The sequence below is a fragment of the Coregonus lavaretus genome, assembly GCF_964263955.1.
Source record: "Coregonus lavaretus genome assembly, contig: HAP1_SCAFFOLD_550, whole genome shotgun sequence".
Classification (NCBI taxonomy): domain Eukaryota; kingdom Metazoa; phylum Chordata; class Actinopteri; order Salmoniformes; family Salmonidae; genus Coregonus; species Coregonus lavaretus.
The window spans coordinates 257,911-280,062 of NW_028162133.1; the positions used below are offsets into that span (position 1 = coordinate 257,911).

Genomic DNA, 22,152 nt, shown 5'->3' on the forward strand with positions numbered 1-22,152 from the left:
CACCATCCCCAGGACCACCACCCCCAGGACCACCAGTAAGTCGCTTTGGATAAAAGTGTCTGCTAAGTGGCATATTATTATTATTATTACTTGTTAGATATTACTGCACTGTCGGAGCTAGAAGCCAAGCATTTCGCTACACCCGCTATACCATCTGCTAAATATGTGTATTTGACCAATAACATTTGATTTGATTTTGATTTGATAAAGCCATCCATCTATTCACATCATTCAAGTCAGTTTGAATACGTTTTTTCCAGTCTTAAACATTGGAAACATTTTCTCCTGAATTAAATTAATAAACACAAAAGGTATACATTAGGTCTACATACAAATATCAAACACCTTTCACAAAGGACACAATTTATTTAAATTTGCAAAATAAATTCTCATTGTAGAATTTACAAGGTATTGCTTTAAATGATTTACTGTTTGTAACACAGCAGATCAAAGTACTATCAGGTGTATATTGTGTAGCTCAATCAACCAATCAGTCAATCGATCAGTCAATCGATCAGTCAATCAATCAATCAATCAGTGTGTAGCTCAATCAACCAATCAGTCAATCAGTCTGTAGCTCAATCAACCAATCAGTCAATCGATCAATCAGTCAATCAATCAGTCAATCAATCAATCAATCAATCAATCAATCAATCAATCAATCAATCAATCAATCAATCAATCAATCAATGTATGTGATCAGTTGAGTCCCTGCAGCGTCTCTACAGCGTTCTTCAGGTCGTCCACCACCAGGCCTACCTCAGCCCTGCTGGTGCTTCTCCCCACACTCAGCCTCAGGGCATTAGCTGCCACCTCCTCAGGGATGCCACAGCTCAGCAGGATATGGGAGGGCCTGAGGGACAAACAGAGTGAAAACTAACAGTGTCAACAAAACAAAATGGTTCCACTAAACAGGGGTGATTTATTTTGTTGTTTGTAATTAATGTGCATGCTTTCTATATATATATATAATGTCTATATATACAGTATATATATATATTGTAACGGTCTTAAGTTTGGCTAAGGGCAGTTCTTGTGACTGTAAAGTTACTGTAGGTCTATGATGTAGCTAGTTACTGTAGGTCTATGATGTAGCTAGTTACTGTAGGTCTATGATGTAGCTAGTTACTGTAGGTCTATGATGTAGCTAGTTACTGTAGGTCTATGATGTAGCTAGTTACTGTAGGTCTATGATGTAGCTAGTTACTGTAGGTCTATGATGTAGCTAGTTACTGAAGGTCTATGATGTAGCTAGTTACTGTAGGTCTATGATGTAGCTAGTTACTGTAGGTCTATGATGTAGCTAGTTACTGAATGTCTATGATGTAGCTAGTTACTGTAGGTCTATGATGTAGCTAGTTACTGTAGGTCTATGATGTAGCTAGTTACTGAAGGTCTATGATGTAGCTAGTTACTGTACGTCTATGATGTAGCTAGTTACTGTAGGTCTATGATGTAGCTAGTTACTGAAGGTCTATGATGTAGCTAGTTACTGTAGGTCTATGATGTAGCTAGTTACTGAAGTACTCCTGAGTGGCGCAGTGGTCTAAGGCACTGCATCGCAGTGCTAACTGTGCCACTAGAGATCCTGGTTCGAATCCAGGCTCTGTCGCAGCCGGCCGCGACCGGGAGACTCATGGGCGGCGCACAATTGGCCCAGCGTCGTCCAGGGTAGGGGAGGGAATGGCCGGCAGGGATGTAGCTCAGTTGATAGAGCATGGCGTTTGTAACGCCAGGGTTGTGGGTTCGATTCCAACGGGGGGCCAGTATAAAAAAATATGTATTCACTAACTGTAAGTCGCTCTGGATAAGAGCGTCTGCTAAATGACTAAAATGTAAATGTAAATGATGAAGGTCTATGATGTAGCTAGTTACTGAAGGTCTATGATGTAGCTAGTTACTGTAGGTCTATGATGTAGCTAGTTACTGTAGGTCTATGATGTAGCTAGTAACTGTAGGTCTATGATGTAGCTAGTAACTGTAGGTCTATGATGTAGCTAGTTACTGTAGCTCTATGATGTAGCTAGTTACTGTAGGTCTATGATGTAGCTAGTTACTGTAGGTATATGATGTAGCTAGTTACTGTAGCTCTAAGATGTAGCTAGTTACTGAAGGTCTATGATGTAGCTAGTTAGTGTAGGTCTATGATGTAGCTAGTTACTGTAGGTATATGATGTAGCTAGTTACTGTAGCTCTAAGATGTAGCTAGTTACTGTAGGTCTATGATGTAGCTAGTTACTGAAGGTCTATGATGTAGCTAGTTACTGTAGCTCTATGATGTAGCTAGTTACTGTAGGTCTATGATGTAGCTAGTTACTGAAGGTCTATGATGTAGCTAGTTACTGTAGGTCTATGATGTAGCTAGTTACTGTAGGTATATGATGTAGCTAGTTACTGTAGCTCTAAGATGTAGCTAGTTACTGTAGGTCTATGATGTAGCTAGTTACTGAAGGTCTATGATGTAGCTAGTTACTGTAGCTCTATGATGTAGCTAGTTACTGTAGCTCTATGATGTAGCTAGTTACTGTAGGTCTATGATGTAGCTAGTTACTGTAGCTCTATGATGTAGCTAGTTACTGAAGGTCTATGATGTAGCTAGTTACTGTAGGTCTATGATGTAGCTAGTTACTGTAGGTCTATGATGTAGCTAGTTACGTAGGTCTATGATGTAGCTAGTTACTGTAGGTCTATGATGTAGCTAGTTACTGTAGGTCTATGATGATCTAGTTACTGTAGGTCTATGATGTAGCTAGTTACTGTAGGTCTATGATGTAGCTAGTTACTGTAGGTCTATGATGATCTAGTTACTGTAGGTCTATGATGTAGCTAGTTACTGTAGGTCTATGATGTAGCTAGTTACTGTAGGTCTATGATGTAGCTAGTTACTGTAGGTCTATGATGTAGCTAGTTACTGTAGGTCTATGATGTAGCTAGTTACTGTAGGTCTATGATGTAGCTAGTTACTGTAGGTCTATGATGTAGCTAGTTACTGTAGGTCTATGATGTAGCTAGTTACTGTAGGTCTATGATGTAGCTAGTTACTGTAGGTATATGATGTAGCTAGTTACTGTAGGTCTATGATGTAGCTAGTTACTGTAGGTCTATGATGTAGCTAGTTACTGTAGGTCTATGATGTAGCTAGTTACTGTAGGTCTATGATGTAGCTAGTTACTGTAGGTCTATGATGAAGCTAGTTACTGTAGCTCTATGATGTAGCTAGTTACTGTAGGTCTATGATATACAGTAGCTAGTTATTGTAGGTCTATGATATACAGTAGCTAGTAACTGTAGGCGTCAGGTATTTACCTGTCTCCTCTGTGTGAATGGCATGCAGCCCCAACACTGGCCAGAAGTCTTCTACAGCTGGACAATACCTTCCTCCCTACAGTACAGTACAGGGGGACAGAAGAGACATGAATCATTAACAGCCGCTGTAGTTTATAAATAGCCACAGCAACGCAGGTCGTGACCTCGCGACGATGTAGGGTTAGAGATCCTGCACAGCAGGGGTTCTTATTCACTGTTTTCCTGGGAACCAAATGAGAAATTCACTGTTTTCCTGGGAACCAAATGAGAAATTCACTGTTTTCCTGGGAACCAAATGAGAAATTCACTGTTTTCCTGGGAACCAAATGAGAAATTCACTGTTTTCCTGGGAACCAAATGAGAAATTCACTGTTTTCCTGGGACCCAAGCTCATGAAAACATGCCCCGTTGTGACTGAGAACACAGTCTCATTTACAGCAACGACCTGTGGAATACTTACAGGGGAGAGGAGGGGGGATGAATGAGCCAATTTGTAAGCTATTTAAAATAAAGTTGTTTGTGAGACAACTCATCATTCCATCATTTTTTGTTCCCGCTTATTGAAACTGCTGCTGGAGATTTTCCCCTGACTGCCCGTTACGCAATTCAAGGATTACGTTACGCAATTCTACCATTACTTGTTAAAAGTAATGTTTACTGCAACTTTTGACAGTAGCCTATGTTTAGGTCTCTATTATTGGCTGTTTGGGTTGCCAGGAGGGATTGTCCGATGGCACAATTTATTTTGCTTACTCTTTGTTCATGTAAAGCAGAAACATATCAGGTTTGTTTAAACTTCCTATTGGATTAGTCTCTTTTTTTTTTAGGGGGTAGATCAGCTTTAATATTGCAGATAGATTGTAACTTCCATCAATGTAATTGTCTGCATCACTTCCAATCCCCCATATGTTTTTTTTTCTCGCAAATATATATATATATGCTAAACCATCCTTTGTGACATCACGATGTCGTCACCATCGACAACGGCTGTCAAACATCGTCGACAGACGATACAATCGTAAAAATCGCCCAACCCTACTTGGCACGTGCCCTGCGTGCCCGTTCGGTATTCGGCCATGATTACTACAAGTGTAGATAGTTGGCTAGACTAGCTTACCAATCTACAAAATGTTAGCTGACATGGGCTAATTGAGTGACTGTCAGTGACTGACGTAACAAGAGAATAACTGATGATGCACAACCACATTTAGAAATTCCACCTCGATATTCTACTATTCTAACTCTCAACAGGAAGTTGAGACCCAGACTGAGTTCCCCCCCCCCCCCCCCCCCCACTCCCCAAAAAACTAAACAATATATATACAGTTGAAGTCGGAGGTTTACATACACCTTAGCCAAATATATTTAAACTCAGTTTTTCAAGATTCCTGACATTTAATCCTCGTAAAAATTCCCTGTCTTAGGTCAGTTAGGATCACCACTTTATTTTAAGAATGTGAAATGTCAGAATAATAGTAGAGAGAATGATTTATTTCAGCTTTTATTTCTTTCATCACATTCCCAGTGGGTCAGAAGTTTACATACACTCAATAATTATTTGGTAGCGTTGCCTTTTAATTGTTTAACTTGGGTCAAACGTTTCGGGTAGCCTTCCACAAGCTTCCCACAATAAGTTGGGTGAATTTTGGCCCATTCCTTCTGACAGAGCTGGTGTAACTGAGTCAGGTTTGTAGGCCTCCTTGCTCGCACACGCTTTTTCAGTTCTGCCCACACATTTTCTATATGATTGAGGTCAGGGCTTTGAGATGGCCACTCCAATACCTTGACTTTGTTGTCCTTAAGACATTTTGCCACAACTTTGCTTGGGGTCATTGTCCATTTGGAAGACCCATTTGCGACCAAGCTTTAACTTCCTGACTGATGTCTTGAGATGTTGCTTCAATATATCCACATAATTTTCCTTCCTCATGATGCCATCTATTTTGTGAAGTGCACCAGTCCCTCCTGCAGCAAAGCACCCCCACAGCATGATGCTGCCACCCCCGTGCTTCACAGTTGGGATGGTGTTCTTCAGCTTGCAAGCATCCCCCTTTTCCCTCCAAATATAATGATGGTCATTATGGCCAAACATTTCTATTGTTGTTTCATCAGACCCGAGGACATTTCTCCAAAAAGTACGATCTTTGTCACCATGTGCACTTGAAAACCATAGATATAGGACTTGTTTTACTGTGGATATAGATACTTTTGTACCTGTTTCCTCCAGCATCTTCACAAGGTCCTTTGCTGTTGTTCTGGGATTGATTTGCACTTTTCGCACCAAAGTATTTTCATCTCTAGGAGACAGAACGGGTCTCCTTCCTGAGCGGTATGATGGCTGCGTGGTCCCATGGTGTTTATACTTGCATACTATTGTTTGTACAGATGAACGTGGTACCTTCAGGCGTTTGGAAATTGCTCCCAAGGATGAACCAGACTTGTGGAGGTCTACAACTTTTTTTCTGAGGTCTTGGCTGATTTCTTTTCATTTTCCCATGATGTCAAGCAAAGAGGCACTGAGTTTGAAGGTAGGCCTTGAAATACATCCACAGGTACACCTCCAATTGACTCAAATGATGTCAATTAGCCTATCAGAAGCTTCTAAAGCCATGACATAATTTTCTGGAATTTTCCAAGCTGTTTAAAAGCACAGTCAACTTAGTGTATGTAAACTTCTGACCCACTGGAATTGTGATACAGTGAATTATAAGTGAAATAATCTGTCTGTAAACAATTGTTGGAAAGATTACTTGTGTCATGCACAAAGTAGATTTCCTAACCGACTTGCCAAAACTATAGTTTGTTAACAAGACATTTGTGGAGTGGTTGAAAAACAAGTTTGAATGACTCCAACCTAAGTGTATGTAAACTTCCGACTTCAACTGTATATACTGTACAAAAAATACGGAACAAAAATATAAACGCAACATGTAAAGTGTTGGTCCCATGTTTCATGAGCAGAAATAAAAGATTCCAGAAATGTTCCATACGCACAAAAAGCTGATTTCTCTCAAATGTGCACAAATGTGTTTACATCCCTGTTAGTGAGCAATTCTCCTTTGCCAAGATAAACCATCCACCTGACAGGTGTGGCATATCAAGAAGCTGATTAAACAGCAACATCATTACACAGGTGCACCTTGTGCTGGGTACAATAAAAGGCCAGTCTAAAATGTGTAGTTTTGTCACACAACACAATGCCACAGATGTCTCAAGTTTTGAGGGAGCGTGCAATTGGCATGCTGATTGCAGGGATGTCCACAAGAGCGGTTGCCAGATAATTTAATGTTAATTTCTCTACCATAAGCCGTTTTAGAGAATTTGACAGTATGTCCAACCGGCCTCACAACCACAGACCACGTGTAACTACGTCAGCCCAGGACCTCCACATCCGGCTTCTTCACCTGCGGGATCGTCTGAGACCAGCCACCCAGACAGCTGATGAAAGTGAGGAGTATTTCTGTCTGTAATAAAGCCCTAATGTGGGGAAAACATTCTGACTGGCTGGGCCTGGCCCCCAAGCGGGTGGGCCTGACCCCCAAGCGGGTGGGCCTAAGCCCTCCCAGGTCCACCCATGGCTGTGCCCCTGCCCATTCATGTGAAATCCATAGATTAGGGCATAATGAATTTATTTCAATTTACTGACTTCATTATATGAACTGTAACTCAGTAAAATCACTGAAATTGTTGCATGTTGCGTTTATATTTTAGTTCAGGGGTATGAGTAAGGGGTATGAATAGTGCATTCGGAAACTATTCATACCCCTTAAGTTACGGCCTTATTCTAAAATGGATTAAATTGTTTTTTCCCCCCTCATCAATCTACACACAATACCCTATAATGACAATGCATTTTAATACATGTTGTTAGACATTTTTGCTAATTTATATTTAAAAAAAACCTGACATATCACATTTACATAAGTATTCAGACCCTTTACTCAGTACTTTGTTGAAGCATCTTTGGCAGCGATTACAGCATTGAGTCTTCTTGGGTATGACGCTACAAGCTTGGCACATCTGTATTTGGGGAGTTTCTCCCATTCTTCTTTGCAGATCCTCTCAAGCTCTGTCAGGTTGGATGGGGAGCGTTGCTGCACAGCTATTTTCAGGTCTCTCCAGAGATGTTCGATTGGGTTCAAGTCCGGGCTCTGTCTGGGTCACTCAAGGACATTCAGAGACTTGTCCCGAAGCCACTCCTGCATTGTCTAGGCTGTGTGCTTAGGGTCGTTGTCCTGTTGGAAGGTGAACCTTCACCCCAGTCTGAGGTCCTGAGCACTCCGGAGCAGGTTTTCATCAAGGATCTCTGTACTTTGTTCAGTTCATCTTTGCCTCGATCCTGACTAGTCTCCCAGTTCCTGCCGCTGAAAAACATCCCCACACCTGATGCTGCCACCACCATGCTTCACCATAGAGATGGTGCCAGGTTTCCTCCAGACGTGACGCTTGGCATTCAGGCCAAAGTGTTCAATCTTGGTTTCATCAGACCAGATAATCTTGTTTCTCATGGTCTGAGAGTCCTTTAGGTGCCTTTTGGCAAACTTCAAGTGGGCTGTCATGTGCCTTTTACTGAGGAGTGGCTTCCGTCTGGCCACTCTACAATAAAGGCCTGATTGGTGGAGTGCTGCAGAGATGGTTGTCCTTCTGGAAGGTTCTCCCATCTCCACAGAGGAACTCTAGAGCTCTGTCAGAGTGACCATCGGGTTCTTGGTCACCTCCCTGACCAAGGCCCTTCTCCCCCGATTGCTCAGTTTAACCCGGGCGGCCAGCTCTAGGAAGAGTCTTGGTGGTTCCAAACTTCTTCCATTTAGGAATGATGGAGGCCACTGTGGACCTTCAATGCTGCAGAAATGTTTTGGTACCCTTCCCCAGATCTGTGCCTTGACACAATCCTGTCTCGGAGCTCTACGGACAATTCCTTCGACCTCATGGCTTGGTTTTTACTCTGACATGCACTGTCAACTGTGGGACCTTATATAGACAGCTGGGTGCCTTTCCAAATCATGTCCAATCAGTTGAATTTACCACAGGTGGACTTCAATCAAGTTGTAGAAACATCTCAAGGATGATCAATGGAAACAGGATGCACCTGAGCTCAATTTCGAGTCTCATAGCAAAGGGTCTGAATACTTCTGTAAATAAGGTATTTCTGTTTTTTGTTTTTTTATACATTTGCTAAAATTTCTAAAAATCTGTTTTCGCTTTGTCATTATGGGGTATTATGTGTAGATTGCTGAGGATTTGTTTTTAAATCCATTTTAGAATAAGGCTGTAACGTAACAAAATGTGGAAAAAGTCAAGGGGTCTGAATACTTTCCGAAGTAATGTGCAACAATTTCAATGATTTTACTGAGTTACAGTTCATATAATGAAGTCAGTCGATTGAGATAAATAAATTAGGCCCTAGACTATGGATTTCACATGAATGGGCAGGGGCACAGCCATGGGTGGGACTGGGAGGGCTTAGGCCCACCCACTTGGGAGCCAGGCCCAGCCAGTCAGAATGAGTTTTTCCCCACAAAAGTCAACGGGTCTGAATATTTTCCGAAGGCAATCTATATATTTATTTTTTTAGTCTGCAATGTCGCAACCCACCATTAACATGTCCGCGACCCAACCCATACTTTAAGAAAGGCTGCTGTACAGGGTGGCAGATTGACAGAGACAAATCCCACGGCAGGAAGGGTAGAGACAAGGAAGACGCCAGTGTGACTCTGCAGCTCAATTCAGAGTCCACATCCACGGAGCTGTGATAGTCCACTGGCCAATTATTACATATTTACCAATGTAGTTTCACTGGCTGTTATTGCGTGGCCGACGTATGTAACAAAAGAGACTGCACAGCTCAATAGCACATTTCTACTAACCCTGTAGTCCAGGACCCAGAACGGACACGTTACAGGTGTTGGGGAGGGTCTCTGAGTCAGGGAAATGACTGTTGAAATGGATCCTCTCTCTCCCAAAGACGGCCTGGCAACACACAACAGCAAAGATGTGGACATAGAATTAATAAGATTTACTATACTGTACATTGACTTCACTCACGAAACAGTAAATTCTAAGGAAAACAGGCCACTATCTACAAGGAAAATAAATGTTGGTTCTACATTGAAACTACTGAACAAATCTCCAAAACAGCTTCCAGAACAGTGTCAACACAGGCTATAAATAATTTCTGAAATCCAACAAAAACATTGATGCTTGTGATAGTCTAAGATGGATGGATTAACAGACTAACGTTCTGTTACTGTACCTCTAGTCGTTCCTCCAGGTAGTCCCTTGTATCCAGCATATGAGTCTCATACTCAGTCAGGTTAGAGTTCACCAGCTCTGCTGCCTAGTAGATAGACAACTCTTTAGTTCACCAATTCTGCTGCCTAGTAGAGAGACAACTCTTTAGTTCAGCTACAGACTCTGCTGCCTAGTAGAGAGACAACTCTTTAGTTCACCAGCTCTGCTACCTAGTAGAGACAACTCTTTAGTTCACCAACTCTGCTGCCTAGTAGAGAGACAACTCTTTAGTTCACCAACTCTGCTGCCTAGTAGAGAGACAACTCTTTAGTTCACCAGCTCTGCTGCCTAGTAGAGAGACAACTCTTTAGTTCACCAGCTCTGCTGCCTAGTAGAGAGACAACTCTTTAGTTCACCAACTCTGCTGCCTAGTAGAGAGACAACTCTTTAGTTCACCAACTCTGCTGCCTAGTAGAGAGACAACTCTTTAGTTCACCAGCTCTGCTGCCTAGTAGAGAGACAACTCTTTAGTTCACCAACTCTGCAGCCTAGTAGAGAGACGACTCTTTAGTTCAGCTACAGACTCTGCTGCCTAGTAGAGAGACAACTCTTTAGTTCACCAGCTCTGCTGCCTAGTAGAGAGACAACTCTTTAGTTCACCAACTCTGCTGCCTAGTAGAGAGACAACTCTTTAGTTCACCAACTCTGCTGCCTAGTAGAGAGACAACTCTTTAGTTCAGCTACAGACTCTGCTGCCTAGTAGAGAGACAACTCTTTAGTTCACCAACTCTGCTGCCTAGTAGAGCGACAACTCTTTAGTTCAGCTACAGGCTCTGCATCATCACATCATATAGACACCATGAATATGGTTTGCTTTAGCAATACTTATATAACTGTATTTGGCCACCAGTTTTAGTAAAATACATATTGAGTACCGTAATTTTCGGACTATAAGCCGCGCCTTTTTTCCCATTTTTCGACCCTGCGGCTTATATAACGGTGCGGCTAATCTATGGATTTTTACAGCTAACGGCCACTAGAAGACCTCCTAAATCTATGGATTTTACAGGTTACAGCCCACCAACTTTAACTCTATGGGCTCTATGACCGGTCCGCGCCCCCCCACCTTTAAGCGGCGGGCTCCAGCAGGAAAAGCTGGAGGCCGGAAAAGAGTGAGACAGGTAGCGCGCAAAAGTAAAAGTGGAACCGAGAGTGGTACGAGAGACAGAACGAGAGCAAGACAGACAGACATTACGAGAGCGAGACAGTTTGTCTCTTTCCCGACAATCCCCTCTGTGCACGAACCCTTACATATGGTAATTAAACATTAAAACACCTGCGGTTTATAGTCCAGTGCGGCTTATATATGTACACATCATTCAATATCATTCAATTTAGCTGCTGCGGCTTATACTCCGGTGCGCCTTATAGTGCGGAAAATACGGTAGTAGAAAGGGTCATAACGTGTCGTTACACAAATGGACTAATTAATACTGTAATGATTCCATACTGTACCTTTCCAAGGCCAGCGATCATGGGTGTGTTCTCAGTGCTAAAACAAGCCAAACATGAAAATACAGTGCTATTACTTCATCACTTGTAATATCTTCATCTGTTGTTCATTATAACTTCAGTGTTTTTTTTATTTATACATACATAATAGCTATTTAAATGGTCAAAATATCTCAGTGTGGCGAGTAATTGAGTATCAATGGCACCCTATTCCCTATATAGTGATGCACTAGTTTTGACCAGAGCCTTATGGACCCTGGTCAAAAGTAGTGCACTACATAGGGAATAGGGTGCCATTTTGGGAAGCACACATAATTACTTGAATGATACCCTGGTCTGAAGCTCCTCTCCTGTCCCCCTCCAAACAACATGGGGTAGAGTGGTGTGGTTGTTCCTGGGCCGTTCACATACAGCGCCCCTATCCTCGGTGCGTAGAACTGGAAACCAAAGTGACGGAATAAAAACCTTCTAAGATTCTCAGAACTCAACACAAGAACTCATCTTCCCAGAATGCAACAGAAGACATAGCCAATCACAGTATCCATGGGTGAATCTTTAAATTGTATTTCCTTGATTCCTCGCATCTTGACCCGTACCTCAAAACGCATTGGAGGAGAAGATCTTAGGGTCACTCCCCTCTGACCCTCTCCTCCAATACGTTTTGAGAAGAACATAAGGAATCAAGGAAACACATTTCAGATTTGCCTGAAGTCCAGAAGTGACCTGACCCCTGACCTTGTGTCCTACAATGGTGAGGTAATCCACTCCCAGGTCAAGGGCGTCGACCCGCACCTTGCCTATGGCCTGGGCCGCGTCAGTGTGTAGGAGGATTCTATGTTGACGCTGTCTGTTGACAAATCTGATCCTCTGACAGAGCTCTCTGATTGGCTGTCAGGAGAAACACATACAGTAGTGCAGTCATAATACTGTTAGTAATATCTGTGATTGAGATACACTACATTACCAAAAGTATGTGGACACCTGCTCGTCCAACATCTCATTCCAAAATCATTCATATGGAGTTGGTCCCCCCCCCCCTTTGCTGCTATAACAGCCTCCACTCTTCTGGGAAGGCTTTCCACTAGATGTTGGAACATTGCTGCGGGGACTTGCTTCCATTCAGCCACGAGAGCATTAGTGAGGTCGGGCACTGATGTTGGGCGATTAGGCATGGCTCGCAGTCGGAGCTCCAATTCATCCCAAAGGTGTTCGATGGGGTTGAGGTCAGGGCTCTGTGCAGGCCAGTCAAGTTCTTGCACATCGATCTCGACAAACCATTTCTGTATGGACATCACTTTGTGTACGGGGGCACTGTCATGCTGAAACAGGAAAGGGCCTTCCCCAAACTGTTGCCTAACAGTTGAAGCACAGAATTGTCTAGAACGTCATTGTATGCTGTAGCGTTAAGATTTCCCTTCACTGGAACTAAGGGGCCTAACCCGAACCATGAAAAACAGCCCCAGACCATTATTCCTCCTCCTCCAAACTTTACATTTGGCACAATGCATTGGGGCAGGTAGCGTTCCCCTGGCAGCCGCCAAACCCAGATTCGTCCATCGGACTGCCAGATGGTGAAGCGTGATTCATCACTCCAGAGAACGCGTTTCCACTACTCCAGAGTCCAATGGCGGCAAGCTTTACACCACTCCAGCCGACGCTTGGCATTGCGCATGGTGATCTTAGGCTTGTGTGCGGCTGCTCCGCCATGGAAACCCATTTCATGAAGCTCCCGACGAACAGTTATTGTGCTGACGTTGCTTCCAGAGGAAGTTTGGAACTCGGTAGTGAGTGTTGCAACCGAGGACAGACAATTTTTTATGCTCTTCAGCACTCAGCGGTCCCGTTCTGTGAGCTTGTGTGGCCTACCACTTCGTGGCTGAGCCGTTGTTGCTCCTAGACGTTTCCACTTCACAATAACAGCACTTACAGTTGACCGGGGCAGCTCTAGCAGGGCAGACATTTTATGAACTGACTTGTTGGAAAGGTGGCGTTCTATGACGGTGCCACGTTGAAAGTCACTGAGCTCTTCTGTAAGGCCCCATTCTACTGCCAATGTTTGTCTATGGAGATTGCATGGCTGTGTGCTTGATTTTATACATCTGTCAGTAACAAGGGTGGCTGAACTAGCCGAATCTACTCATTTGAAGGGATGTCCATATACTTTTGTATGTATAGTGTATGTTAGTAATTTACACAGTGTTAAAAACATTATGAACAACTGCTTTTTCCATGACATAGACTGACCAGGTGAAAGTGGATGTCGCTTGTTAAATCCACTTCAATCAGTGTAGATGAAGGGGAGGAGACAGGTTAAAGAAGGATTTTAAAGCCTTGAGACAATTGAGATATGGATTGTGTATGTGTGCCATTCAGAAGGTGAATGGGCAAGACAAAATATTTAAGTGCCTTTGAACAGGGTATGGTAGTAGGTGCCAGGTTTGTGTCAAGAACTGCAACGCTGCTGGGTTTTTCCACGCTCAACAGTTTCCCGTGTGTATCAAGAATGGTCCACCACCCATATGACATCCAGCCAACTTGACACAACTGTGGGAAGCATTGGAGTCAACATGGGGCCAGCATCCCTGTGGAACGCTTTCGACACCTTGTAGAGTCCAGGCTGTTCTGAGGGCAAGGGGGGGGGTGCAACTCAGTACATGTTAGTAATATACAGTATGTTAGTAATATATGTTAGTTATATACAGTATGTTAGTAATATATGTTAGTAATATACAGTATGTTAGTAATATATGTTAGTTATATACAGTATGTTAGTAATATATGTTAGTAATATACAGTATGTTAGTAATATCTGTAGTAATAAATAATAAATAGTACAGCAGTAATATCCATTGTGGTTCTGGGCAAGACGAGTGACTTGGGTTAACATTTAGGATCTGTGGACAGTTGTGTGTGTTTGTAAGGGCCATGCAGGTGTGAAAAAACTAGGTCCGTCCGTCCGTGTGTCTCCCTCACCATCAGGACTCCTGTCTCGTTGTTAGCCATCATGATAGAGATGAGACAGGTGGAGGAGCGGACAGCAGCCAGCACATCCTCCACCTCTACCCTCCCCGTCACCTTGGAAACCGCCACTGACGTCACATCTAGGACAGACAACCCAGATAGGCCTACCGTCAGGTCATTGACTATCAAGGACAACATTTGGTTTATTTATCACAGTTACTGGAAATAAAAAAAGGGTAAGGCTTTACTTTACAGTTATATCCTTATTACAGTATCATTATTTTTGTATGTACAGTATTGAGATAATAAAGTTCTCGTTACACTGTTAAGTGTTATATGTTATAAATATCACCATCATCATCATCATCTCAATCTCAACATCATTCTCCTCCTCATCCGTAAATAAATATAAAATCCAGAACAAGGAGTGTTAAACCCCACTACCTGCCGTGTTAAACCCCACTACCTGCCGTGTTAAACCCCGCTACCTGCCGTGTTAAACCCCGCTACCTGCCGTGTTAAACCCCGCTACCTGCCGTGTTAAACCCCGCTACCTGCCGTGTTAAACCCCACTACCTGCCGTGTTAAACCCCACTACCTGCCGTGTTAAACCCCACTACCTGCCGTGTTAAACCCCACTACCTGCCGTGTTAAACCCCACTACCTGCCGTGTTAAACCCCACTACCTGCCGTGTTAAACCCCACTACCTGCCGTGTTAAACCCCACTACCTGCCGTGTTAAACCCCACTACCTGCCGTGTTAAACCCCACTACCTGCCGTGTTAAACCCCACTACCTGCCGTGTTAAACCCCACTACCTGCCGTGTTAAACCCCACTACCTGCCGTGTTAAACCCCACTACCTGCCGTGTTAAACCCCACTACCTGCCGTGTTAAACCCCACTACCTGCCGTGTTAAACCCCACTACCTGCCGTGTTAAACCCCACTACCTGCCGTGTTAAACCCCACTACCTGCCGTGTTAAACCCCACTACCTGCCGTGTTAAACCCCACTACCTGCCGTGTTAAACCCCACTACCTGCCGTGTTAAACCCCACTACCTGCCGTGTTAAACCCCACTACCTGCCGTGTTAAACCCCACTACCTGCCGTGTTAAACCCCACTACCTGCCGTGTTAAACCCCACTACCTGCCGTGTTAAACCCCACTACCTGCCGTGTTAAACCCCGCTACCTGCCGTGTTAAACCCCGCTACCTGCCGTGTTAAACCCCACTACCTGCCGTGTTAAACCCCACTACCTGCCGTGTTAAACCCCGCTACCTGCCGTGTTAAACCCCGCTACCTGCCGTGTTAAACCCCACTACCTGCCGTGTTAAACCCCACTACCTGCCGTGTTAAACCCCGCTACCTGCCGTGTTAAACCCCACTACCTGCCGTGTTAAACCCCACTACCTGCCGTGTTAAACCCCACTACCTGCCGTGTTAAACCCCACTACCTGCCGTGTTAAACCCCACTACCTGCCGTGTTAAACCCCACTACCTGCCGTGTTAAACCCCACTACCTGCCGTGTTAAACCCCACTACCTGCCGTGTTAAACCCCGCTACCTGCCGTGTTAAACCCCGCTACCTGCCGTGTTAAACCCCACTACCTGCCGTGTTAAACCCCACTACCTGCCGTGTTAAACCCCACTACCTGCCGTGTTAAACCCCACTACCTGCCGTGTTAAACCCCACTACCTGCCGTGTTAAACCCCACTACCTGCCGTGTTAAACCCCACTACCTGCCGTGTTAAACCCCACTACCTGCCGTGTTAAACCCCACTACCTGCCGTGTTAAACCCCACTACCTGCCGTGTTAAACCCCACTACCTGCCGTGTTAAACCCCACTACCTGCCGTGTTAAACCCCACTACCTGCCGTGTTAAACCCCACTACCTGCCGTGGCGTCCTTCAGCAGGTGTTCAGTGGTCAGTCTGACAGAATCATGCTCTACGTTAGAGACGAGGATGTGAGGTAGAGGCCAGGCGGAGGTGCTGCCGTTGTCATGGTGATGGCTCTCCCCTCTCCGCTCTGCAGCCCTGCAGCTCTCTCTGTAGGCCTCCAGGGCACTGCGGAACACCAGGTTATTGGCCTGAAGAGAAAGGAGGAAAGTATCCCAAATGGTATGTTTCACCACTGATAGAACATGCACAAAATCTCCTTCAGTCATACCAAGCACACTGCAGTGGTTTTGAGCCAGATAATACAAGCCAGATGCCATGTTGTGTTCATGTGCAGTATAACACGACTATCGTTCTACCTCGGTCCCACCAGAGGTGAAGATGATGTCGTCTGCTTTTCCCCCGACCATTCTAGCCACATTCTCTCTCGCCTGGGTAATGATCTTCTTGGCTTTCACACCTGGAATAAGAAAGAGATGACGAATTCAAAACGCACATAGCTAAAGATATTAATACAATCAGTGGGGATGACAAGATAGTCAACAACTTCTGTTTTTGGTCCTCCAAGGTTGTTCCTAACCCCTCACCTGGTGCCAACCCCTCACCTGGTGCTAACCCCTCACCTGGTGCCAACCCCTCACCTGGTGCCAACCCCTCACCTGGTGCCAACCCCTCACCTGGTGCCAACCCCTCACCTGGTACTAACCCCTCACCTGGTGCCAACCCCTCACCTGGTGCCAACCCCTCACCTGGTGCCAACACCCTCACCTGGTGTGTAGGTGCTACTAGGGTTTCCCCATGCCTCATGCAGGGCTTCAGTAACAGCCTGGATCACCTGTGGCTCCAGCGGGGTGGTGGCATTGTAGTCCATGTAGATCCTGTATTACAGAGAGGATTCAGATAAATAGTATTTAAGCATTAGTAATTGGTGGGAGAAGACGTAGGCCTACTAAAACACGTCTGTGGGAGGAATCGTGTGGAGGAGTCGAAGCCGAATAGAATAGAATAGAGCATGAGGACCACTGGAACTCAATGGGGTTGTAGTGGTCTCCCATCAACATTTTTACATTTTAGTCATTTGGCAGACGCTCTTATCCAGAGCGACTTACAGGAGCAATTAGGGTTAAGTGCCTTGCTCAAGGGCACATCGACAGATTTGTCACCTAGTCGGCTCGGGGATTAGAACCAGCGACCTTTCGGTTACTGGCACAACGCTCTTACCCACTAAGCTACCTGCCGCCCATCAACCCCATGTATACATCTGTGACAAACAGCGATAACACGTACCTGTCCTCATCCATGTCTGGAATATATGTGTGTATACGGCCATCAAATGGAAGACCTGAGTGTGTATGCCCGTTGCCACCAACTGTGTCTGAATGGTGTGAGTGTGCATGGTGGTCATCCAACGCCCTGGAAGGAGTGAATGTGTGACCATCGGATGCCGCTGAATGGTTAGAGAGTGCACGGCCATCTACTGAGTGGTGACTGTGGTCCCTCGGTTCCCTTGTGCCGGAGCTGGCCTTCGCTGGTTCAGACATTACCTTATGGAAAGCAAAGCCTAGGTTTTACCAAAGGATATATGACTTTACGTTAAGTGGCCCAAAAGTTACCTGCAGGTAAAATGTGTAACATAATGTTATGTAATTCTATAGGGTAGGGGTTGCTCTATATAAATGGGAGACAAGTCCTATTTAAATAAGGCAACGGTCCAAATAGGTCAAGAATGGGTTTGTAAACAAACTCATAAAGCTAAAAACGTCAGTCTGTTAGCCTCCTGTATCTACAATGTAACCGGTGGTCAGCTACTTTCTAACTTGTCATGCCTAACTAACTAGCTACTATGTAGCATTTCAAAGGAAACACATGCAATGACCTAGTTAGCTCTAAAGAAAGCTAACTAGCGGGTTCATTTCTTAAAATGAACCGCATTTCTATACGTTCATTCAGCACAGCATTTATCTTTGATACCCAGCTAGACCATAAAATGTCCGTTTTTAATGCATCATTCGTTGAGTGCCATAACGTTAGCTACGTGGCTGTAGAACAAGCTAAACGCTTGCTAAGCTAGCTAACGTTGTTTACTGTGGCTGGCTATTGTTGGTTTAAAACAAAATATATGTTTATTTCATCAATTTGAACATCACTGTAGCTAACTAAATACCTTGGCTAGATAGGCGAAGGAGGATGAGACTGAAGTAGATAGCTATATACTATCAACGACGTAGCTTCTTCCCATCCAGGAAACACAAGGTTGACGGCTCAGTTCATTAACCCTGTCCTCCCCTGTGCGGTGTCTGAAAAACGTGTTGGGACATCGAAAGCTGCTGCTTCTGTGTAGGTTCCTAGAACACAAAAACTGTTCATTTGTGCTGATTATTACAACGTTTCTATTAGGTTGCAAAACTATTTGCCTGATATTGCAAGAACATTCCCAGAACACATGTTGTATGTTCTTTGAAAGGTCCTAAAAACATTTCTCTAGGTTGTGGAAACATTGTGGGGATTTGACAAGAGATAGGGTCCCAAAACACTAAAACTGTTGACATTCAGATAATAGTTGTATTAGGGTGCACAGGACGGTCCCTTAATGTTGTAAGAATGAAATAAGTCTTTTTTATGACGTTCATAGCATATTTGTTTTAGGTTTAACATAATATTCCATTGATGTTTACATTGATTTACATCATTTAGCAGACGCTCTTATCCAGAGCGACTTACAAATTGGCTTGAATATACATTTTACCTTGTCTTGGAGGTCCTCAGAACATTTCAAGTTTTACCTAACATTACATTGTCTCCGTACTGCTGTGCTGTTTGTTGCTACTTGGCTACCTGCCAAACTATTCACGTTTTACTTTTAATAAACGTTTAATCAATCTCTGTGTTCAACAAATTTACCAACTTTTTAGTTTTGTCCTCACTCATCTTTTTTCGTTAAACTTTTTCACCCCGGACGTTTATCCCGAGACAGAAGAGTCATTTTCCTGTGCGTTTTAGCTGCCAACTTTACGTTATTTTCCTTTTTTCCATCGCAACTTTTTTCCCTTATTCAACTTTTTCACTCCGGACGCTTTATCTGGACATGGTTCATCAACATCTTCAACAGCCGAAGCTAAGTAGTAACATTAACATGATGTCTTCTAATTGCAGTCGCTGTACTCATAATATACAGGAGAACGATCGCCTTACGGCGAGAATAGCTGTGCTACAAGCCCAGCTTCAGACGCAATCGTTAGGCAAGAGTAATCTCAGTGTAGGAAAGGAAGAAACAGCGTCTGTGCCACCAGTAAGTACAGACAGTAACGTTAGTATAACTCCCCCCGCACAGTCCCCGCAGCCGGACAACTTTCTCATGGCTTCTGGAGGGAAATACTGTTGGAATGCTCAACCGGTGTCGCTCATTCAGCCGACAGAAACCTTCAACCGGTTTTCCCCATTATGTAGCGAGTCGGAGTCTGAGTCTGAGTCTTCTCTAGTCTCTACTCCTCCCGTTACGGGGTCTGAGACTCCGAAGGCTCCCACCATTAGCTCTGACAAATTGAAAACCCTAGTCATTGGCGACTCCATTACCCGCAGTATTAGACTTAAAACGAATCACCCAGCGATCATACACTGTTTACCAGGGGGCAGGGCTACCGACGTTAAGGCTAATCTAAAGATGGTGCTGGCTAAAGCTAAAACTGGCGAGTGTAGAGAGTATAGAGATATTGTTATCCACGTCGGCACCAACGATGTTAGGATGAAACAGTCAGAGGTCACCAAGTGCAACATAGCTTCAGCGTGTAAATCAGCTAGAAAGATGTGTCGGCATCGAGTAATTGTCTCTGGCCCCCTCCCAGTTAGGGGAAGTGACGAGCTCTACAGCAGAGTCTCAGCACTTAATCGCTGGTTGAAAACTGTTTTCTGCCCCTCCCAAAAGATAACATTTGTGGATAATTGGCCCTCTTTCTGGGACTCACCCACAAACAGGACCAAGCCTGACCTGCTGAGGAGTGACGGACTCCATCCTAGCTGGAGGGGTGCTCTCCTCTTATCTACCAACATAGATAGGGCTCTAACTCCTCTAGCCCCACAGTGAAATAGGGTGCAGGCCAGGCAGCAGGCTGTTAGCCAACCTGCCAGCTTAGTGGAGTCTGCCAATAGCACAGTCAGTGTAGTCAGCTCAGCCATACCCATTGAGACTGTGTCTGTGCCTCGATCTAGGTTGGGCAAAACTAAACATGGCGGTGTTCACCCTAGCAATCTTATTAGGATAAAGACCTCCTCCATTCCTGCCATTATTGAAAGAGATCGTGATACCTCACATCTCAAAATAGGGTTACTTAATGTTAGATCCCTCACTTCAAAGGCAGTCATAGTCAATGAACTAATCACTGATCATAATCTTGATGTGATTGGCCTGACTGAAACATGGCTTAAGCCTGATGAATTTGCTGTGTTAAATGAGGCCTCACCTCCTGGTTACACTAGTGACCATATTCCCCGTGCATCCCGCAAAGGCGGAGGTGTTGCTAACATTTACGATAGCAAATTTCAATTTACAAAAAAAAAAATGGCGTTTTCATCTTTTGAGCTTCTAGTCATGAAATCTATGCAGCCTACTCAATCACTTTTTATAGCTACTGTTTACAGGCCTCCTGGGCCATATACAGCGTTCCTCTCTGAGTTTCCTGAATTCCTATCAGACCTTGTAGTCATAGCAGATCATATTCTAATTTTTGGTGATTTTAATATTCACATGGAGAAGTCCACAGACCCACTCCAAAAGTCTTTCGGAGCCATTATCGACTCAGTGGGTTTTGTCCAACATGTCTCTGGACCTACTCACTGCCACAGTCATACTCTGGACCTAGTTTTGTCCCATGGAATAAATGTTGTAGATCTTAATGTTTTTCCACAAAATCCTGGACTATCGGACCACCATTTTATTACGTTTGCAATCGCAACAAATAATCTGCTCAGACCCCAACCAAGGAGCATCAAAAGTCGTGCTATAAATTCTCAGACAACACAAAAATTCATTGATGCCCTTCCAGACTCCTTCTGCCTACCCAAGGACGTCAGAGGACAAAAATCAGTTAACCACTTAACTGAGGAACTCAATTTAACCTTGCGCAATACCCTAGATGCAGTTGCACCCCTAAAAACGAAAAACATTTGTCATAAGAAACTAGCTCCCTGGTATACAGAAAATACCCGAGCTTTGAAGCAAGCTTCCAGGAAATTGGAACGGAAATGGCGCCACACCAAACTGGAAGTCTTCCGACTAGCTTGGAAAGACAGTACCGTGCAGTACCGAAGAGCCCTCACTGCTGCTCGATCATCCTACTTTTCCAACTTAATCGAGGAAAATAAGAACAATCCAAAATTTCTTTTTGATACTGTTGCAAAGCTAACTAAAAAGCAGCATTCCCCAAGAGAGGATGGCTTTCACTTCAGCATGTCACGGTTTCGGCCGAGGCTGCTCCTCTTCCTTGTTCGGGCGGACTTCGGCGGTCGTCGTCTCCGGAGTACTAGCTGCCACCGTTCGATGTTTTTTGTTCTTTTGGTTTTGTCTGTGCAGAACACCTGTCCCTTATTTGTGTCTTGATTATTCTCCTTATTTAGTTGGTTTGTTTGGGGCAGGTGTTATGCGTGATTGTTATTGTCAGTTTGCCTCCGAGTACTTCTCTCTCTCGTTTATTTAGTATTTTCGAGAGTTCGCACTGCGTGCGCCTTTTCTTGTTTTTCCGCACTGTGTGTTGTGCGTAATTGTTCGTGCCGCCCGGTTGGGTTGGCGACTCATTTCCCGTGTTGGGATACATATATATACTAAAGTCCGTTGAAGAACCTCCTTGTCCCTGCGCTTGATTCCTGCACTACATCCACACTCAACACTCTGACAGAATCACGCATCTACATGGAATCAGCAGGAGCGACCGCGCCGACCGCCGATCTGGACGAACGGCTTCGTGGTCAGGAGGACCGTATGAACCAGGTGTGTCACGCCCTGGATAGGGTGATGACCACCCTACACCGATGGGAGACCAGCGGGGTGCCCACACCTCCCACCACCGACCCAGCTCCAGCGGTCAGCCCTCAGGGTACATCTCCGGAACCCAGTGGGATTCGGCTCTCGCTCCCGAGGGCGTACGACGGCTCCACCGCCGGGTGTCAAGGGTTCCTGCTGCAGGTGGAGCTCTACCTCGCCACCGTCCACCCGGCGCCCTCGGGACACGAGAGCGTCTCAGCCCTCATC

The 22,152-nt window shown here is 44.6% G+C and overlaps 1 protein-coding gene across 2 annotated transcripts; it reads right to left on the minus strand.

The window, feature by feature from the left end:
• Positions 1-338: 338 nt before the first annotated feature.
• LOC311116504 (selenocysteine lyase-like) lies at positions 339-18,199 on the minus strand. 2 transcript variants are annotated; one of them, XM_084191591.1, is made up of 13 exons: positions 18,076-18,183; positions 17,199-17,455; positions 16,680-16,789; positions 16,271-16,371; positions 15,907-16,102; positions 14,023-14,150; positions 11,785-11,937; positions 11,380-11,486; positions 11,053-11,089; positions 9,560-9,643; positions 9,174-9,276; positions 3,307-3,382; positions 339-853 (listed from the first exon to the last, which is right to left on the minus strand). In XM_084191591.1, the coding sequence occupies exons 2-13, from the start codon at positions 17,450-17,452 to the stop codon at positions 700-702; spliced, it is 1,503 nt and encodes a 500-aa protein (XP_084047717.1). In that variant the 5' UTR covers positions 17,453-17,455; positions 18,076-18,183; the 3' UTR covers positions 339-699. The 2 variants fall into 2 exon arrangements, with proteins under 2 accessions (XP_084047717.1, XP_084047718.1); XM_084191592.1 differs by lacking the exon at positions 17,199-17,455 and having other exon boundaries at positions 350-853; positions 18,076-18,199.
• Positions 18,200-22,152: the final 3,953 nt, after the last annotated feature.